The sequence below is a fragment of the Phoca vitulina genome, unplaced genomic scaffold, assembly GCF_004348235.1.
Source record: "Phoca vitulina isolate PV1807 unplaced genomic scaffold, GSC_HSeal_1.0 scaffold71, whole genome shotgun sequence".
Lineage (NCBI taxonomy): Eukaryota > Metazoa > Chordata > Mammalia > Carnivora > Phocidae > Phoca > Phoca vitulina.
This window is the reverse complement of record NW_022589774.1, coordinates 4,596,135-4,618,829: the sequence shown is the minus strand read 5'-3', so window position 1 is coordinate 4,618,829 and position 22,695 is coordinate 4,596,135. Positions and strand designations below refer to the sequence as shown.

At 36.8% G+C, this 22,695-nt stretch overlaps 1 protein-coding gene across 5 annotated transcripts in view; it reads right to left on the bottom strand.

Moving 5' to 3' along the window:
* The window catches only part of RPS6KC1 (ribosomal protein S6 kinase C1), a 246,129-nt gene that overhangs the window by 129,761 nt on the left and 93,673 nt on the right, over positions 1–22,695 (bottom strand). For 4 of the 5 annotated variants that reach the window (XM_032393179.1, XM_032393177.1, XM_032393180.1 and 1 more), the window contains one exon: positions 13,200–13,292. The exons of the other annotated variant lie outside the window; for it this stretch is intronic. In XM_032393179.1, coding sequence (XP_032249070.1) covers positions 13,200–13,292 — 93 coding nt within the window. The remainder of the gene's footprint in view (positions 1–13,199; positions 13,293–22,695) is intronic. 5 annotated transcript variants of the gene reach the window in all.

The window sequence follows — 22,695 nt, the reverse complement described above, 5'->3', positions numbered from 1 at the left end:
TTTTTATCAACTCTGACAATCTCTGTCTCTTAATTGGTGAATCTGGAGCACTCATGTTTACGATTATTGATAAAGTTGGATACCTACCATATTTTTTTTACTGTTTTCTATTCATTGCCGTTGTTTTCTTTCCTATTTTTTCTCCCATTCTTTTTCTGCCCTTTGTGGCTTTAATTGAGCATTTCATATGATTCCATTTTCTTTCCTTTTTTAGCATATCAATTATACTTCTTTTCCGACTTTTCTTATTGGTTGTCCTAGGGTTTGCAATATACATTTACAACTAATCCAAGTCCACTTTCAAATAATATTATACTGCTTCTCAGGCAGTACAAGTACTTTATAATAGCAAAATATTCCTAATTCATTTCTCCTATCCCTTGTAGCATTGCTCTTATTCATTTCACTTACACATAAGTATAAATAAGCATACACATACACACACATATACACACACATAAGCATACAAAATTGAATACATTGTCACTATTATTTTAAACAGACTGTTCGTTTCTCTTTCTTCTTCTCCTGGTATTCCCATTACATGTATGTCATGCCTTTTGCAGTTATCCCACAGTTCTTGGATGTTCCATATTTTTTTAGTCTTTATTCTCTTTGCTTTTTAGTTTCGGAAGTTTCTACTGATATATCCTCAAGCTGAGAGATTCTTTCCTCAGCCCTGTCCAGCCTATCAATGAGCCAATCAAAAGCATTCTTCATCTCCATTATAGTATTTTTTATCTCTAGCATTTTTAAAATTCTTTTTAGAAATTCCATCTCTATGCTTATATTACCCATCTGTTCTTGCATGTTGTCTACTTTTTCTGTCACAGTACACAGCATATTAATCATAACTATTTTAAATTCATGGTCTGATAATTCCAACATCCCTCCATATCTGAGTCTGGTTCTGATTCCTGCTGTCTCTTCAAACTGTTGTTGTGGGGGTTCTTTGGTTTTTTGCTTGTTTGTTTTGCCATTTAGCATACCTTCTAGTTTTTTGTTGAAAGTTGTAATGTGATGTACTAGGTAAAAGGAACTCCAATAAACAGGCCTTTAGTAATGTGGTAAGATAGATGCTGGAGGAAGGAAAGACTTCTACGGCCCTATGATTATGTCTCAGTCATTCAGTAAGCCTGTGGCCATGGGCTGTGAACTTCACAAGTTCCTATGGGATTTTCTCCAGCTTTAGGTAGAACTAAATGGTTGCAGGGGACTGGAGTTGGGTATTTCTCTTTCCTCCCACTGGAAGGTCAAAGGAGGATTAGAGTTGGTATTCCCTTTCCCCTACACCCAAGGCTAAAGCTGTCCAGAACTCGGTATTTCCCTTCCCCAAAGCCAATGATAAAACCTCATTGGTTAGGCTCTGGTAAAATCATTTCTCTTGAAGACAAGCCTTGTTAAGAATAGAATGCTCTACGAAATAAGTCAATCAGAGAAAGACACGTATCATATGACCTCACTGATAGGAGGAATTCTTAATCTCAGGAAACAAACTGAGGGTTGCTGGAGTGGTGGGGGGTGGGAGGGATGGGGTGACTGGGTGATGGACATTGGGGAGGGTATGTGCTATGGTGAGCACTGTGAATTGTGCAAGACTATTGAATCACAGACCGGTACCTCTGAAACAAATAATACATTATATGTTAAAAAAAAAAAAAAAAAGAAGAAGAAGATAGCAGGAGGGGAAGAATGAAGGGGGGGAATCGGAGGGGGAGATGAACCGAGAGAGACGATGGACTCTGAAAAACAAACTGAGGGTTCTAGAGGGGAGCGGGGTGGGAGGATGGATTAGCCTGGTGATGGGTATTAAAGAGGGCACGTTCTGCATGGAGCACTGGGTGTTATATGCAAACAATGAATCATGGAACACTACATCAAAAACTAATGATGTAATGTATGGTGATTAACATAAAATAATAAAAAAAAATTAAATTAAAAAAAAGAATAGAATGCTCTAGTATATTTCAAAATGGCTACTTTCCCCCTCTCTCAATGAAAGCCTGAGGGTATTTTTCTCCAATATTCACTGTGAGAACCTGGTAGAGCTCCAAAAGGTAAAACTCACAAAAATATGGGGACAACCCCTGGAACTTTTAACTCTCAGACTTGTCCCATCGAGCCTCCAGCAATTTGTCAATTACAGTCTCATTTTCTACCCAGGCACTAGTTTCCACGTAGGTGTCTGCTCTAGTAAGCAGTGATTCTCTGTATCTGTATGTCTGTCTCTCCAATTTTGGGGCAAACATTTGCCCTATGACTTCACTTCTCTGATGGATCTAAGAAGAGTTGTCGATTTTTCAGTTTGTTCAGCTTTTTACTTCTTGTTAGCATGGAGTGGAGCCTTCCAAGCTCTTTCCATGCCAGACCAGAAACCAGAAGGTATTACATTGATTTTTAAATGTATTGTTTTTCCTAAGTAGGCTCCATTCCCAGCATGGAGCCCAGTGCAGGGCTTGAATTCACCACCCTGAGATCAAGACCTGAGCTGAGATCAAAAGTCGGATGCTTAACCAACTGCGCCACTCAGATGCCCCAATTCTTAAATGTATTTTTAAGTTATTTATAAACATAGGTTTTTGGCACCAAAATTATTAGTAGCATGTTACACACAAAACCACAGTAACAGACTACTTCGTTTTAAATATATCTAAATCTATAGTACTGCTGAACAGACTATAATATATTGAAACTATGGTTGTATTTATTTGCAGGTTCTAATTTGAGAATTTTTACTGTAAAGTACTATTTTTACAATACACATATATTTAAACTAAATACTAACAATATAGTAGTAGGATGTATTGTTTTCTTATACATATGACAAATTAATTATACATTTATTATAAAGTAACATTCACAGGGATGATTTTTTAAAGATTACAACAGAATAAAATTTTTCAAAAAATATGGAACCATGTTAAATCAGCTCACTTTCACTGTAATATGTAATCAATAAATTGTAGCAATAATTATTAATCCATATCTACCTTACTATTAATTTCATTTATATGTCTTTGTCCTATACTACTTCAATTCTTAAATAGAATGAACTATGGGAGGGGCACCTGGGTGGCTCAGTCGGTTAAGCATCTGCCTTCGGCTCAGGTCATGATCCCAGGGTCCTGGGATCAAGTCCCGCATCAGGCTCCCTGCTCAGCAGGGAGCCTGCTTCTCCCTCTCCCTCTGCCTGCCACTCCCCCTGCTTGTGCGCTCTCTGTCAAATAAATAAAATCTTTAAAAAAAATGAATTATGGGAAATGAAGGAAGAGAAATATTAGTTTTGTCATTTTGAAAATGGTATATATATGGAATCATACAATATATAATTATTTGAGAGTGGTTTTTTTTTACTCAGGATAATGACCTTCATGCAATCATCCCAGCAGATGCATGTTTCAACAGTTCATTCCTTTTTATTGATGAGTAATATCACATGGTATTAATGTACCACAGTTTAACTGTTCACTTATTGTAAGATATTTCAGTTGCTTCCACATTGGGGCTATTACAAAGAAAGTTTTCTAACAGGTGTATAGTGATATCTCTGTGATCTTATTTTGCATTTCTCTAATGACTAGTGATGCTGAACATCTTTTCATGTGCTAATTTGCCATAATTTCATTTGGTGAAATGGTTTTTCATATCCTTTGGTAATTTTCTAGTTGGATTGTTTGGGTTTTAATGTTGAGTTTCAAGAATTCTATATAAATTCTAAATGAGTTTTTTGTAATATATGTAATTTGCAAATAATTTCTCCCAGTCTGTAGCTTTTCAGCCTTTTAATAGGCTTCTTGCAGACCAAAAGTTTTTAATCTTGATAGTCTGTCAATTTCTCCTTGTACAGATCATGCTTACAGCATGATGTCTAAAACTTATATAAACCAAGGCTTAAGTCCTAAAGATTTTCCTGTGTTTACTTCTAAAAGTTTTATGTTTTGCATTTAAATGTGTGATCCATTTTGAGCTAATTTTTGTATAGGTGTGAGATACAGGCCAAGGGTTTGAGGTTTGGGGGTTATTTTGTTTTGTTTTGTTTTGTTTGGCAATGGATATCCAATTGCTTCCGCACTGTTAAAAAGACTATCCTTCCTACATTGAACTGCTTTTGCACCTTTGTCAAAAGTCAGCTGGCCATACATTCTCTATTCTATCCCACTGATTTATGTGTCTCTCTATACACCAATACAACACAGTCTTGACTGTTGTAGCTATGCAACTCCTGAAATCAAGTGATTATACCCACTTTGTTCTTTTTACAAAACTGTTTCAGCTATTATAGTTCCTATACCTTCCCATATAAATTTTTTAATAATCTCACCTACACCAACACACACACACACACACACACACACACAAAAAAAAAACTTCCCTGAGAATCTGACAGGAATTGTGTTAAAACTGTTTATCAATTATGACTATAAAGGGTACCATATTTTTAATTCCAGTTTCTATGTATTCACTGTTAGTATGCAGAAATATATCTTTGTATGCTGATTTTATATCTTGCAACCTTGCTGAATTCACTTACTAGTTCTGATTTTTTGGTAGATTCCAATGGTTTTATATATGTAAACCATTATGTCATTTTCAAATACAGTTGTATTTCTTCCTTTCCAATCCATATGCCTTTTATTTCCTTATCTTCTTGAATAGCACTTTCTAGAACTTCTGATACTATGTTTAATAGAAGTGCTAAGAATCTGCCTTGTTCCTGATCTTCAGGGGTAAAGCATCCAGTCATTCACCATGAAGTATGCCATTAGCTGTAAGTTTTCTGTAGCTAATCTTTACCAAGTTGAAGAAGTTCCCCTCTATTCCTACTTTTTAGAGAGATTTCTTTTTTCATGAACTGGTGTTGAGTTTTTTAAATACTTTCTGCATCAATTGCTACGATCATGTGATTTTTCTTCTTTATCCTGTTACTATAGTTGGATTACACTGATTGATTTTTTTTTATTTCAATTCAATTAGCCAACATATAGTACATCATTAGTTTCAGATGCAGTGTTCAGTAATTCATCAGTTGCATATAACATCTAGTGCTCATCACATCACGTGCCCTCCTTAATGCCCACACTGATTGATTTTCAAACACTATACCAACTTTGCATTCCTGGAATCAACCCTACTTGGTCACAGTACATAATTCCTTTTAGATACTGCTGATTTCTATTTGCTAATATTTTGAGGATTTTTGTATCTACATTCATGAGAAATACTGACCTGTAATTTTCTTTTTTTCTTTTTTTTTTTTTTGTACTATCGGATTTTGTTATTAGGACAACACTGACCTAATAAAATGAACTGGGAACTATTTCATCTTCTATTTTCTGGAAAAGAATATGCAGAATTGGTGTTAATTCTTTAAAAATTTGGTAAAATTCTCCAGTAAAACCATTTGAGCCTCAATATTTCACTTTAGGCGTATTTTAATTGTAAATACAATGCCCTTAATAGTAATAGTAACCCCTTCATAGGGCTATTCAAATTATCCACTTCATACTGGATGATAGTCTACACTCTTCTACAAATTGGTCCATTTCATCTAAATCACCAAATTCATATGTATAGGGTTGTCTGTACTATTTCTTTGTTACCTTTTTGATATCCGCAATACTACCCTATTTTATTACTGACAAAGTAACTTGTGTCTTTTATTTTTCTGTCAGTCTTGCTGGAGGTTTATCAATTTTACTTATCTTTGCAAAGAACCAACTTTGTGTTTCACTGATTTTTCTCTATGGTTTTTATTTGCAATTTCACTGATCACTACTCTTACCTTTATTTCCTTCTGCTTGCTTAAGGTTTGTTTTGCTCTTTTTCAGTTTCTTGGAGTGGGAGCTTAGAGTTTTTATTGATTTGGGACTTTTCTTCTTTTCTAATGCAAGCATTTAGTGCTATAAAAATTTCTGTCAGCATGCTTTGGCTGTGTCCCATCAATTTTTTATTTCCCATCAATTTTGGTATGTTCTTTTGTATTCATTCAACTATATATTCAACAAACTGATGTCTGGTATATACATATCTAGGACTGTGTGTTCTTGGTGGATTGACTCTTATCATCATATAATGTTCCTCTCTGGCTCTTATCATTTTCTTTACTCTGGAGCCTCCTTTATGTTTTCTGTTTGTTCTCTGTTTTTTGTGTTTTCTTTTGCCTGCCCCACTGTGGGTTACTTTAACATTTTTTAGAATTCCATTTTCTTTATCTATAGTGTTTTTTTAGTATATCTCTTTATCTCTTTTTATAGCTTTTTCAGTGTTTGCTCTAGTTATTATATTTACATAAGACCACCATCTCCTGGTGTCATCATTTTACCATTTCAAATGAAGTGTAGAAAACTTATCTCTCTTTATATCCTTTTACACTCCCTCATTTATAACATAATTGTCTTAAATATTTTCTCTACATACATTTAGAAATAGGTCAGTTATAATTTTTTTTTTAAAGATTTTTTATTTATTTGAGAGAGAGAGAATGAGAGATAGAGAGCACGAGAGGGAAGAGGGTCAGAGGGAGAAGCAGACTCCCTGCTGAGCAGGGAGCCCGATATGGGACTCGATCCCGGGACTCGAGGATCATGACCTGAGCCGAAGGCAGTCGCTTAACCAACTGAGCCACCCAGGCCGCCCAGTTATAATTTTTGTTCAACCATAAAACATAATTTAGAACACTCAGGAGGAAAAAAAGTATTTACTCATATTTTACCCTTTTCATTGTTCATTCTTCCTTCCAAATGTTCTAAGATTCCTACTTTCAATATTTCCTTTGTGTTTAGAGAACTTACTTTAGCTATTCTTTTAGGATAAATTAACTAGTGGCAAATTCTCATAGTGTTCATTCATCTGAGAATGGCTTGATTTCCCTTTCATTTTTGAAGAATATTTTCACAGGATATAGAATTCTGGGTTGACACAATTCTTTTCTTTCAGGACTTAAAAAATGGTGTGCCGCTTTTTATGGACTCAATGGTTTGTGATGAGAAATCCACTGTCATTCAAACTGTTTTTCTTCTATAGGTAAAGCGTTGTTTCCCTCGTACTGCTTTCAAATTTTTTTCTTTGTTTCATTTTTAAGAAGTTTGACTATGAGATGCCTTGCCATGGACTGCTTTGGATTTACCCTTTTTTGGATTCAGCTTCTTGAATCTGTAGGTTTATGTCTGGCCATTATCTCTTCAAATACTTTTCAGCTTCACCCTCCTTCTCCTCTTCATCTAGGACCCTAATGACATCCAAGTTAGAACTTTTGATTTAGTCTCATAGGTTCCTGGCTCTGTTTACTTTTTCGCCCATTTTATTTTCTCTTTAGATTGGGTAATTTCTATTGTCCTATCTTCAAATTCACTATTTCCTCTGTCTTATCATTCCATTGTTGAGCCCACTGAGGTTTGTTTTTGCCTCTCTCTCTTATTGTATTTTTCAGTTCTACAGCTTCCATTTGGTTTTTCTTTATATCTTCTATTTCTTTGTTGAGACTTTCTATTTTTTGTTTCATATGTGTAATTGCTCACTGAAACATTTTTATGATGGCTGTTTTAAACCTTGACAGATAGCTTTAACATCTGTGTCATCTCAGTGTTCGTATCAGTTGATTATCTTTTCTCAATGATGTTCTTTTTTTTTTTTTTTAAGATTTTATTTATTTATTTGAGAGAGAGTGAGGGAGAGAGAGAGAGCATGAGCTGGGGGAGATGGAGAGGGAGAAGCAGACTCCCTGCTGAGCAGGGAGCCTGATGTGGGGCTCGATCCCAGGACCCTGAGATCATGACCTGAGCCAAAGGCAGATGCTTAACTGACTAAGCCACCGAGGTGCCCCAATTCTCAATGATTTTCTACAGAAACCTGGATATTTTGGGTATTATAAGACGCTGCATCTTGTAAAAAAATTTTATTTCAGCATTCCTTCTCTGACATGATTCTGATGGAGGAAAGAGATAATTAGTCTGCTTCTCCCAGGTAGAGGTGCAAGTTCAGGTTCCCCTTTTGGCCTTCAGTGATATCTGGGGGAGGAAAATGGGACTCCTAGTTAACTGGTGGGTAGGAGTAGGAGTTCAGGCCTCTGCTGATACCACCCTGGCTGGGAAGAACAGATGTGCTTCATTACTGATCCTCATGGAGCCTTCACTTTACACCATGTGGGAGGTGGCTTCATTACCACTGGGTAGTGGTCAAATCCTAAATCTCTAGCAGGCCTCCTCTAACACTACCTCAGTGGGGAAAGGATGGGGAGCCTCTTTACCACCAGCTGGGGCTAAAAGTCCAAGGCTCCCAAGTAGTCACAACTGATATGTGTCATTTCTGCCCAGTGGGGATATAAGTTCCAGATCCCCCCACTTGGCCATTTCTGACACCATCCTAATAAAAGGGATGCAGCACCTCATTGCAGTCTTGCAAGGATGAAAGTATAGGTACCTCACATGGCCTTTGCTATTGTAGTGCGGTAGTGCCAAAGTTTTTCTATGGTGTTGGCTGGAGTAAGGTGGTTATTGTCTAAGTTTTCTGTCTAACTAAGCTGCCCATTTCATAGTCCTTTGGCTAGAAAGAGCAGGTTTTTGTTAAGTTTGCTTTTTGTCTGTTCCTGTTAGCTTTGCTGAGTTGCTCATTTCTCCAATATCCAGTCTGTGAGGAAAAGAAAGTACAGGGAATTTACCACTACACAGTCATTGGATCCCAATGTCATTAGCCAGTCTTCCTTCTACTCTCTAGTTTCCAGTCTTCCTATTGTTTGTTTTCTGTATAACATCCAGAGTTTTAGTTATACTTAGCAGAAAAAAATATGGAAAAGGATCTCTTTCTATAAGCAATTCCATCTTTCTACAAGCAAAAGTGCAACACTTGTAATTTGATACCATTTAAGTAATATTTTTGCCACACTGTTTAAATAAAGGTCAAATTCCTCTTAATCCAGTTCAACCCAATGTTCTCTCAATGAGCAAATACCCAAATATTGATGCTTCTGTGTTCCCAATAAGGACACTTTATCTATATATCATCATAGAAAATATTATTTAGGAAACTTAAAAAATAAGTACTTACTTTGTACTTTTTTTGAGAGAGAGAGTATGTGAGTGGGGGACAGGCAGGGCAGAGGGAGAGGGAGAGAGAGAATCCCAAGCAGGCTCCATGCCCGGCAGAGCCCGATGGGGGGCTCGATCATGATGTGAACTGAAATGAGTCGAAAGCTTAACTGACTGAGCCACCCAGGCACCCCTGTACTTATTTTTTATTTTTTTTTATTTTTTTTAAAGACCTTATTTATTTATTTGACAGAGAGAGACATAGCAAGAGAGGGAACACAACCACGGGGAGTGGGAGAGGGAGAAGCAGGCTTCCTGCTGAGCAGGGAGCCCGATGCGGGGCTCAATCCCAGGACCCCGGGATCATGACCTGAGCCGAAAGCAGACGCTTAATGACTGAGCCACCCAGGTGCCCTGTACTCATTTTTTAAGGTTCTCTCAACATCTACTCAATTTGAACAATCTACATAAATTTTCTCAAAAATATTTTAGCTAAAATTATATTTTTCCAATAGCAAGTCAAACTAAGAATTCTGCCTGCCAAGCTTGAGATAAAGTTGAAAAGATACCTTGATTACAAAATGCCAAGGCATTTGATGTAATAGTGATTAGTTTTACAAAGTATGTGGCATCTCTCATAACAATGATTTATCAAGCATCCTACTGAAGTTGTTTTTTAAGGAGTGAGAATGAATTTGAGCAATCCATTATCTTCACTGATTGACCCTGCAAACACTAGACACATATCCACATGCAGGAGGACTCTGGATACATACAACCCAGAAGAGTTAACTGGACATGAAGGGAACATATCTTGGTATTATTACTCTGCTGTTCAAGTCAGCGTCTTCCAAGCCTTTTTTTTTTTTTAAACTCTTTTTTAAACGCACAGGAAGTTGCAAAAATAGTAGAGTCCCATGTACCAACTTCTCCCAATGGTGATCTCTTATATAGCTATAGCACAATATCAAGACCAGGAAACTGCCATTAGTACATAACTATTTATTAGATTATAGACATCTTTATCCTTTCTGTAGGTAAGTTATACAATATTGAACTTTCTCAGAAACTCTCCCTGCATTTGGGCATTCTATTACCAGTCAAATGACCAATCCAGACTTCTAACTCAACTGCAAATTACCTATATATAAACAGTCCTTATACACACAATCATATACACACCCTATATATACATACCTCATGCACACATGCACAAACTTAGGTAGAAACAATAGCAATCCATCCTTCTCATCAAAGTACTGGTTTTCTACTAATTTCTACTTTTCCTTGCTATTACTACATGAAGACTATGTGTAAGTGAATGTGAGGGCTAACAGAAATCTTTAGAAGTTACCTAATGTAAAAGCCCATCCAGTGCTTGAATTCTTTCTACAACATCCCCACCAATGACCCTTCAGCCTTCAATATCTCTAATGACAAAAAACAAGTAAGTATGATGGAATCCAGTCTGCCTGTGGTCACCCTAATTCTTAAAAGGTATCTTTAAACATTAGCTAAACTTGAAAACTTGTACTCATTTAGTTCTGGTTGTATCCTTTGGGGATATTAAGAAGCAAATCTTATCCTTCACTACCTTTTTTCCAGGAAAGCCATACATCCTGGTTTGCCTAAGGTGATCATAGTTTGTACCTCTTGATGTGGGCATAATATCCCCTTTTATCCTCAAGATTTGCACAAAACACCATGTAATCACGTTATCCTGGGTAGCCCTCAAAAATATGAAGTACACACGTTTTTATCAGGTAAACCATACTTCATTTTTTCAGCTATTCTTTGTATATGATTTTGAGGGCCGCTTCACTAGCCTTATCATTCTTGCTTCTAAATGTACACCAGCTTATTTATATTCCAAGAGCCCTAATGCTTAAATTCCTTGTTGCATATATATGTTAATGAAGGATTTTGTTATCCCAGTTGAAGAAGAAAAAGTCATTTATTTCCCTTTGAATACTAGACCAAGATACAGCAATGGAATTATTATTTCTCTGGGTGTCTTGAGCAATGGTACTAGGGAACAGTCTCACATTATACCAGTAGGTGTCACTCTATATATGATATATTTAAAATTATTCAAGTTTCAATTTATTCCTTCAACAAATATTTATCAAGCACCCATTATGTGTCAAGCATGATTCTAGGCACTGAAAATACAGAGAACAAGAAAGACAAGATCTTGTTCTCATGGAGCTTACGGTCTAGATATTGATGAACAGATTTGATTTACTTTCTATTTAAAAGTCTGTAAAATACTATTCCTAGGGACATTTTATTTTCCTAAGTTTATAGACAATAACATTCAAAATAACTCATAAGGAACAAATACTGCAATGAAACAGAATCAGAGAAACTGTGGTCTGTACAGGCTTAGATTAACATATCCTGGTATCTGCTAGCCGTTTCATGTATTCAACACTGTGCTTCCAAAGTCCCAGTTTCTGAAACCCAAATGGAAAAGAATTTATCTTAAAATAATTCAAATTTTTAAAAATCTAGTAATTTTTTTATAAGGAGTGACTCTGTTGTAAATTTTAAAAGATTATCTGCAAAGCTTATTAATTCCCAAATACATATTTTCTTATCTCTACTTAGAAAGTTAAATGTCACCTTCTCAACACCTTCTCAGCATATTTCCCAGGTTAACAGAATAAAGACAGTGGCAAATTGTGCCTCAACACAGAATTTAAGAATTCCTCCACTGCTGAAAGTGCTTGTTTGGATAAACCTGTGAGACTCATAGATATTACCAGGACTTCAAGGTGACTTACTCATGATTAGAGCATATCAATGAAAGGTCATGCTTTATCAAAATAAATACATCAAAGAGAGGGAACAGACACTGTACATCAAAAAAGTGTATTTGCTCATACAGAAATCTAAGAACCTGGGAACTAGTCAGTTCCTATTCTGCTTCCCTATACTCTCAAATAGAATGTTCTCCAAACTGGAAAAGCTAGGAAAAACATGGTTAAAGAAATGTTTCAGGCTGAAAAGTACTACTGCTTAGAATTCTTTAAGTCAAAATTCAGTTACACGAATTTGAGAAAAATGATACTTATAAGATTTAATAAGACACTGAGAACTTCATGTAATATCCAACCTAACATTCCCTTCGGAATATCACAAACCATTAGTTCCTGTCTAACTTGCCTGAGATATACTGTTTATTGTTTAGTTTTAGCAACAAATCACATGCATATTTTAGAACATAAGAAGTACTCAATGAACAGAAAATTACAAACGAGCAGTAAGGTGCTTTATAAAAGGTGGTTAATATAAAAAGAAGACCTAAATTTATACCTTAATACTAAATAAAGCATTTTCTTTTACTCTGAAAGGTAAGGTGGTGGTTGATAAATACATTTAAAACATGGTTTACTGTGTATGGTTTTTAAATTACACTTGTAAGCTCTCAGCTAGTACTGTGAATTTTTTGCGTATCTGAGATGTCACCAAATTTGGGGAAACTCAAAAGCAGATATCTCTGTTATCTCTTTATTTTTATTCCAGATACAAAAGTATGTGTGTATAAAGGTGGGGGGTGGGGGTTGGTGTACTAGGAAAAAAAATGCTTTGGATTCACAAAGATCTAGGTTTGAATTCCAGTACTACCCTAAACTAGCTATGTGACTTCTGGGCAAGTTACTTACCCTGTTCTAACTATCACTTTCCTACCATGATGGGAAAAGCAGGGTTGCGGGAAGGACTAAGCAAGTTGTTTTATATGATATGCCTAATAGATGGCCTGACACATAGTAGGTACTCAGTAAATGGTAGTTCTTAGGAGAGTGCCATTTTTCTATTTGATCATTAGATTGACTATACCAGTTAATGCTGAAAATTACTAACAAGTCTTTGTAACTAAAAAAAAGTGTATCTTTACCCTGCTCTAACAGGTTTATAAAACCAAACCCTTACTCAACTTGAATGCCAACAAATATGCATCTTCTCCTTTAGCTCAAATATATTTTGCATGACCTTACATGAATTGCTTAGATAAAAGCTTTTTCTCTTCTGCTTTTGTTATTTTAAAGTGCAGATGCATTTGAGTCATTTTCTCCTTTTGTTTCATATCCTTAAGATCCAGAGCTTCAAAGACATAATGTCAGCATGCAGTCGATTTATGACTGAACTCTTGAAGAGACACTGAAGAATTACCTTGTCAATCACCCCAAGGACTCTGAAGGCCTTCAGCTCCTCGGCAGGGCTCCTTAGGTTCCAAGGGGGCCTTGAACTTAGTGATCCTGGAGGCTAATGGAAGATATCAAAGATTATACATCAATCAGGGAGGTACTTGAAGGAAGACTGCCTGCTGAAGCAAATGCCAGGCCAAAGGAAACTAAATTTATCATAAGTCAGAGAATGGAAAGATGAAAGGAGGAAGTTTCTGTTTGTCTGTAATGTAAAATAAAAAAAAAAATAAAATCAAAAAGAAAGAAAATCAAAAAGAAAAAGCAAGAAAAAAGTTTCAAGTAAATAAATCATGATAACATTGAAAACAAAATTTTAAAAAGAAAAAATAATAAGCTGGTATAGTTTCTAGAGCAATAATTCAATTCAAAACTGTACAGCTATAATGAAACTTTGTAACAAATGGAAAACTGAGCCAACCATGAATCACAGCCTTATGTTTACCCCAGATGGCTCAAGAGTAATTCAGAGGGGGAGTACTAAAAAACAATGTAATTATCGATAAACTTGGGGGAAGAGGCAACACAAGTCATTCTCTCTCGTCGTGAAACTATAGTCCTTTAATGTTACTTCATAAATATATACTACGTATTTTAAGGGGACTGGCAGATCCAAGGTTAACCAGAAGAACTGTCAATAACAGTGAGAAATTAAGAAACTCCATCATATAACCAATAATTGTTACAACCGAGGTTAAGCCTAGAAAAGAGATGATTTACAGGAGAAAACAATTTTGTTTTAATATTTGAACATGCATTATGTGGAAAAACTAGGTCTGTTGGCTACAGAAAAGATCAATGAAAACGGGAAAGGATATTTCAGGACCAGATACAATAAAAGAATAATCCTAACTCCCCAGCCCTCGGTCTTAGTTTTTCCCTATCAGTAAAGTATGACTTTAGTCGAAATAAACTCCAAAGACACCTCCATTTGGCATTTACAACCAGAAGGCAATGTTATATTAATCTGTATAGTAAAATGGTAATGCTGCAAAGGATGACAGGAGACACAATGCCTTTAATGTAGCCTCAAAGCAGACTTGTTTGTTGTCAGAAGTCTATCAGAATATATAGGAAACACTGTTCTCCCCCTGAATGGAAGATAAATAGCCTGGTTAATGAAATGTCATGATTAACAGTTACTGAGATACCACTGTTGATACTTCAAGTCCTTGTGCAGGCCAGTATCACTAGACACGGAGCTCCCTGAGAACAGAAAATACACCTTAGTCATCTTCATACAGCTCCTAGCGTGTCAGTTGGAAGGAGAGAAGAAAAGACAGGAAGGAGGAAGAGAGGAGGAAAACAAGAGAAAGAGGTAACATAGATAAATCAGGTGTCATTTACAGCTGGGAAAACTATCATTTGTGAAATTTTCTAACAGCAACAATTCTAATCGCTTTCAAATTTCTGTTTGTTTTTAGGTTTAGCAAGCAAGGACTAACTTCGGTGTGCCCCAACTTCTTATTGTATTGTTTGCAGTTATTCTACTCCACAACACATTCTGATAATTAAAAATTCATCTTCCCCTATTCTATTATTAAGGAAGAGTAAGAGCTGCTTGTGATTTTTGGTTAAGAGAAGTGTTGAGGAAAAGTTATAGGGGAAAAGAATACCTCAAATGATAATTTATCCATTACATTTATCTTTAAAAATATGGCCAAATGAGTCTAACATCCCTATCTCCTATTTATTTATAAATAAATAAGTAGGCCCCAACTCAGCATGGAGCCTAACACAGGGCTTGAACTCATGACCCTGAAATCATGACCTGAGCTGAGATCAATCAAGAGTTGGACACTTAACTGACTGAGCCACCCGGCGTGGAGCCTAATGCAGGGCTTGAACTCACGACCCTGGGATCAAGACCAGAGCTGAGATCAAAAGTTGGATGCTTAACTGACTGAGCCACCCAGGTGCCCCCTATCTCCCATTTCTACCTTATACCTTCTTACTCACTGATGTCTTGGATCTTTCCATTTCCAAAGCAAGGTTTTGGTTCACTGTAGCAATCTCAACAACAAAGATAGCAAACCGTAAGATCTCTCCTGCACCTCTCAGTGAATACTGATTGTGTGCCGACTATGTGCATTATAACTGAAAAGAACAAAAACCATCAAAAAGCAGGATCCCCTAGCTTCAAGAAGTTTATAATTTATTTGAGGAGATAAGCCAAAAACATGAAAAATTAAATGACAACAAAACAGTTTTTAAAAATACAAGACAACAGAGATAAGTCACTAGTTCGTATATGATAAACTGTAGCCTCAGAAACAAGTGGAACTAATAAGGATTTTAAATGCTATGTTGAAATTAGGTTAGGAAAAGGATATTATATATAGGATTGGAAGGAAACTGGCCTGGTGGGGAAAAAATGTTCACATTGTAGAACAAAGGAAAATAAAATTATGCACTTAGGATCGGTCAGTTTTCACAGGCCTTGAATGCCAGGTCTGGACCATATTCTCCAGAGTTTAGAAAACAAGTTTTTGTATGAGAAACAACCCAAAGAAAACAGTGATTTAGTAAGGTTACTTCTGCAAAGATGGGAATGGTGAAATTGTAATGAGGAAAGACCAAAGGCAAAGTGATCATTAAAGTTCTCTTTCCACTTTAACCATCTATAAAAGTTTAAGATCAGAGAAATGAACAAAGAAAGATCATGAAATAAAATCATCAATAAAAAATCCTGTATTCCTTATATGCAGCGTTTAAATTGGGCAGAATCCCTATAGATCTATCCCTTTTTTCAGATGGCAAAAGGAAACATAAATCCACAGAATTTTAAGAACAGAAAGAGACAGAGATCAAGTCCAACATTCTCTCTCCTTTTTTTTTTCAGATGAGAAAACTGAGAAGTGGCAAGGTTAAGCAATCTAAGATGACAAAACTAGATAATAGATAAGAGGGGATTAAATCTTACTTACAAAATAATATAACACTGGGAAATCCAGCCAATGCTAAGGGAATGGGGGGGTGGAATACAGTGTATTTCTAGGAAACATGGCTGATTTCCTTAATGAAAAAAGTAAAATTTTCACTTATATATATTAACTACTGTAACAGAAGATGCCTAGAGAACCAAGAACAGTTGTATTCATCTATACCAAAATAAAACACAGGAGGTAGGGGGCGGGGGGATACATGATGGGTCTTATAAGAATGTATAATGATCCAACAATCTTCAAAACCAAAGATGGCAAATATATATCATTCCACTGCTCAAGCCCTTGGCAGATATCTCTGTTAATCTCACTCTCTTTCTCATAATACAGTGTTCTTGGCAGCCATTACCAGAGGATTAGAGTAAACACACCAATAAAATCTGTTTACTATTTCTGTTCTACATTCTCTAAATGGCTGAGTGACACTTACCTTTGTTTTTGTTTTCTTTAAAGTTGCTGTTTATCCTGCCCATAGTCTTCTTCACTTGATAATAATGCCTGTTCTCACTGAGATCTACCTCCATTCTTACCAATCTGTGAGTACAGTACTTGTCAAACTTTAACATGTTTGCACATCATCAGAGGACCTTGTTAAAATGGAGATTCTAATTTGGTCAGTCTGAGAGAGGCTAAGATTCTGCATTTCCAACAAACTAACGGTGATGCTGATGCTGCTGGTCCACCAAGCACATCTGGAATAGGGTTAGCTATCTGTAACCTAAGAGTAAGTTTGGGGGAAGGGTGGGGATATAGGGTAAAAGCATGAAAAAACGTATCAAGAACCCACACTCTGAAACCTGATGGTTAACTATACTATAGTTTCTGAATTTGGCTTCATCTGTAAATTTTTGGCTTTGCCAAGACTTTCACTGGCACCTTATTAACCCTCCAACCCAGTTTCCTAAGCCTCTCTTAGATCACATTTCAAGGATGTTATACTACTGAGGTAGATTGCCACTGACTGCCATTGCTGCTTGGGCCATTTCTCACTAAGGGTGACACAATACTCATTTTAAAATATTTCCCAGTGCGCCTGGGTGGCTCAGTTGGCTAAGCGACTGCCATCAGCTCGCATCATGATCCCAGGGTCCCGGGATCAAGTCCTGCATCAGGGTCCTGCTCAGCAGGGAGTCTGCTTCTCCCTCTGACCCTCCCCATTCTCATGCTCTCTCTCTCTCAAATAAATAAATAAAATCTTAAAAAAATAAAATAAATTTTAAAAATAAATAAAATATTTTCTAAAGGAAAATTGAGAAATATCAATAATACCAGTCAACAAAATGCACAACAGAAAAATATTTTCAATATTATAGCAATTGTACCCAAAATCTATAAATATTCAGGAAAGGCATGCATTCTACATATTAATTTTCATTCACACCTTGTTTAAATGCATGACAAAAAATGTATTCACACTTTCGAAACTACACAATCTTTTATGTCCTAAATATAGACCATTTATTGTCTTTTTCTAAATTTCAATGATCTTGGTTTAAAATTCTAGAGCCAAAAAGAGCAAAAAAGCTACTCCAAGTCTTTTCCAGGAAAATCCTCTTTTAATATTAATTCTTAAATCATTCAAAGTCATCTCCAATTTAAAAAAAAAAAAAAAAAAGAAGGAAGAGAAAAAGAACTCTGTCTCCGTCAGTTAAGACTTCACCTTTACTGGGGGCGGAGCAAGATGGCGGAGGAGTAGGAGACCTGGATTTCGTCTCATCTCAGGAATTCAGTTGGATAGGGATCAAACCATTCTGAACACCTACAAACTCAACAGGAGATCGAAGAAAAGAATACCAACAACTCTCTGAACAGAAAAGTGACCACTTTCTGGAAGCAGGGACCCAACAAGCGGCAGATCCAGGGAGACTCTCCTACCTCCCCCAGGGAGGAGCAGCGCGGGAGCACACCACAGGGATCTGCTGGGTTTGGAGACTCCACACCCAGTCGGGTGCCAGAGATAGAAACGCTCGGTCACAGGCCAGGTGAGCACAGAGTGCGGCCGGAGACCAGGGAGACGGGAGTGATAGACTGCTTTTCTCTGGGGGCTCACTGAGGAGCGGGGCCCCGAGTTCATAGCTCCTCTGGGGCGGAGATTGGGAGGCTGCCATTTTCACTCTCGGCCTCCAAAGCTGTATGGAGAGCTTGCAGGGAACAAAAGCTCCTGAGAGCAAACCTGAGCAGATTACTTAGCCCGGACAGACAAGGGCGGGGCAATTCCGCCTCCGGCAAAGACATTTGGGAACCACGGCAACAGGACCCTCCCCCAGAAGATCAGCGAGAACAGCCAGCCAAGACCAAGTTTACCTATGAATGAGAACGGCAGAACTCAAGAACTAGGGAAATAGTGCACATAGAATCCATGGCTTTTTTACCATGATTCTTTAGTCTTTCAAAGTTAATTTTTTTTTAACTTTTTTTTTTTGAATTTTTCTTCTTCCCTTTTTCACCCAATCCCCTTTTTAAAAAACATTTTTATTTTTCATTTTTAGAGTCATATTCTATCCCTTCGTAGTAGTTACCCTTATTTTTGGCATATATATATAAGTTGTTCTCTCTTTAAAATTTTGAGATAGTTTCTTCTAACAGATCAAAATATACCCTAAATCTCTAGTGTATGGTTTTGTTCTACTCTCCTGCCTGATCACATTCTCTCCCTTCTTTTTTCTTTTTTTTTAAATCCTCTTCTTCCTATTTTCAAACAACTTCTTATCAATTCCTTTTATAAAATTTTTTATAATTTTCACCTTTACAGTCATATTCCATCCCTTCATCATATCAACCCTTATTTTTATACATATATAAGTTTTTCTTTCTTTAAAATTTTGGGAGGCACTTTCTTCTAACAGGCCAAAATATGCCCAAAATCTAGTGTGTGGCACTGATATATGCACCAGCCTGATCATATTTGATCATATTCCGGTTTTCTTTGTTTTGTTCTGTTTTTGTTTGTTTTTATTTTTTTCTTTTTCTTTTTTCTTTCTTTCCCTTTCTTTTCCCCCGGCTTCAGGTCTTTTCTGATTTGTTTAGAGTATATTTTCTGGGGATGTTGTTACCCTGTTAGCATTTTGTTCTCTCATTCATCTATTCTCCTCTGGACAAAATGACAAGACGGAAAAAATCACCTCAACAAAAAGAACAAAAGGTAGTACCGACTGCCAGGGACCTACTCAATATGGACATTAGTACGATGTCGGATCTAGAGTTCAGGATCATCACTTTAAAGATACTAGCTGGGCTTGAAAAAAGCATGGAAGATATTAGAGAAACCCTTTCTGGAGAAATAAAAGAACTAAAATCTAACCAAGTTGAAATCAAAAAGGCTACTGAGGTGTAATCAAAAATGGGGGCGCTAACTGCTAGGATAAATGAGGCAGAAGACAGAATCAGTGAGATAGAAGACCAAATGATGGAAAATAAAGAAGCTGAGAAAAAGAGAGATAAACAACTACTGGATCACAAGGGGAGAATTCGAGAGATAAGCGATACCATAAGACGAAACAACATAAGTGGGATCCCAGAAGAAGAAGAAAGAGAGAGGGGGGCAGAAGGTATACTGAAGCAAATTATAGCAGAGAACTTCCCTAATTTGGGGAAGGAAACAGGCATCAAAATCCAGGAAGCACAGAGAACCCCTCTCAAAATCAATAAAAATAGGTCAACACCCCGACATCTAATAGTAAAACTTACGAGTCTCAGAGACAAAGAGACAAAGAGAAAATCCTGAAAGCAGCTCGGGAGAAGAGATCTGTAACCTACAATGGTAGAAACATTAGATTGGCAACAGACCTATCCACAGAGACCTGGCAGGCCAGAAAGGACTGGCAGGATATATTCAGAGCACTAAATGAGAAAAATATGCAGCCAAGAATACTATATCCAGCTAGGCTGTCATTGAAAATAGAAGGAGAGATAAAAAGCTTCCAGGACAAACAAAAACTAAAGGAATTTGCAAACACGAAACCAGCCCTACAAGAAATCTTGAAAGGGGTCCTCTAAGCAAAGAGAGAGCCTAAAAGCAACATAGACCAGAAAGGAACACAGACAATATACAGTAACAGTCACCTTACAGGCAATACAATGGCACTAAATTCATATCTTTCAATAGTTACCCTGAATGTAAAGGGGCTAAATGCCCCAATCAAAAGACACAGGCTATCAGATTGGATTAAAAAACAAGACCCATCGATATGCTGTCTGCAAGAGACTCATTTTAGACCCAAAGACACCCCCAGATTGAAAGTGAGGGGGTGGAAAACCATTTACCATGCTAATGGACACCAAAAGAAAGCTGGGTGGCAATCCTTATATCAGACAAATTAGATTTTAAACCAAAGACTGTAATAGATGAGGAAGGACACTATATCCTACTTAAAGGGTCTACCCAACAAGAAGATCTAACAATTGTAAATATCTATGCCCCTAACATGGGAGCAGCCAATTATATAAGGCAATTAATAACAAAAGCAAAGAAACACATTGACAACAATACAATAATAGTGGGGGACTTTAACACCCCCCTCACTGAAATGGACAGATTATCTAAGCAAAAGATCAACAAGGAAATAAAGACTTTAAATGACACACTGGACCAAATGGACTTCACAGACATATTCAGAACATTCCATCCCAAAGCAACGGAATACACATTCTTCTCTAGTGTCCATGGAACATTCTCCAGAATCGATCACATCCTAGGTCATAAATCAGGTCTCAACCGGTACCAAAAGACTGGGATCATTCCCTACCTATTTTTAGACCACAATGCTTTGGAACTAGAACTCAATCACAAGAGGAAAGTTGGAAAGAACTCAAATACATGGAGGCTAAAGAGCATCCTACTAAAGAATGAATGGGTCAACCAGGAAATTAAAGAAGAATTTAAAAAATTCATGGAAACCAATGAAAATGAAAACACAACTGTTCAAAATCTTTGGGATGCAGCAAAGGCAGTCCTAAGAGGAAAGTATATAGCAATACAAGCCTTTCTCAAGAAACAAGAAAGGTCTCAAGTACACAACCTAACCCTACACCTAAAGGAGCTGGAGAAAGAACAGCAAATAAGCCTAAACCCAGCAGGAGAAGAGAAATAATAAAGATCAGAGCAGAAATCAATGAAATAGAAACCAAAAGAACAGTAGAACAGATCAACGAAACTAGGAGCTGGTTCTTTGAAAGAATTAACAAGATTGATAAGCCCCTGGCCAGACTTATCAAAAAGAAAAGAGAAATGACCCAAATCAACAAAATCATGAATGAAAGAGGAGAGATCACAACCAACACCAAAGAAATACAAACAATTCTAAGAACATATTATGAGCAACTCTATGCCAGCAAATTAGATAACCTGGAAGAAATGGATGCATTCCTAGAGATGTATCAACTACCAAAATTGAACCAGGAAGAAATAGAAAACCTGAACAGACCTATAACCACTAAGGAAATTGAAGCAGTCATCAAAAATCTCCCAACAAACAAAACCCCAGGGCCAGATGGCTTCCCAGGGGAATTCTACCAAACATTTAAAGAAGAATTAATACCTATTCTTCTGAAACTGTCCAAAAAATAGAAATGGAAGGAAAACTTCCAAACTCGTTTTATGAGGCCACCATTACCTTGATCCCAAAACCAGACAAAGACCCCATCAAAAAGGAGAATTACAGACCAAAATCCTTGATGAACATGGATGCAAAAATTCTCACCAAAATACTAGCCAATAGGATCCAACAGTACATTAAAAGGATTATTCACCACGACCAAGTAGGATTTATCCCTGGGCTGCAAGGTTAGTTCAACATCCGCAAATCAATCAACGTGATACAATACATTAACAAAAGAAAGAACAAGAATCATATGATCCTCTCAACAGATGCAGAAAAAGCATTTGACAAAGTACAGCATCCTTTCTTGATCAAAACGCTTCAGAGTATAGGGATAGAGGGTACATACCTCAATATCATAAAAGCCATCTATGAAAAACCTACAGCGAATATCATTCTCAATGGGGAAAAACTGAGAGCTTTCCCCCTAAGGTCAGGAACGCGGCAGGGATGTCCACTATCACCACTGCTATTCAACATAGTATTAGAAGTCCTAGCCACAGCAATCAGACAACAAAAAGAAATCAAAGGCATCCAAATCTGCAAAGAAGAAGTCAAACTCTCACTCTCTGCAGATGATATGATACTTTATGTGGAAAACCCCAAGGACTCCACCCCAAAACTGCTAGAACTCATACAGGAATTCAGTAAAGTGGCAGGATATAAAATCAATGCACAGAAATCAGTGGCATTCCTATACACCAACAACAAGACAGAAGAAAGAGAAATTAAGGAGTCGATCCCATTTACAATTGCACCCAAAACCATAAGATACCTAGGAATAAATCTAACCAAAGAGGCAAAGGATCTGTACTCAGAAAACTATAAAATACTCATGAAAGAAATTGAGGAAGACACAAAGAAATGGAAAAATGTTCCATGCTCATGGACTGGAAGAACAAATATTGTGAAGATGTCAATG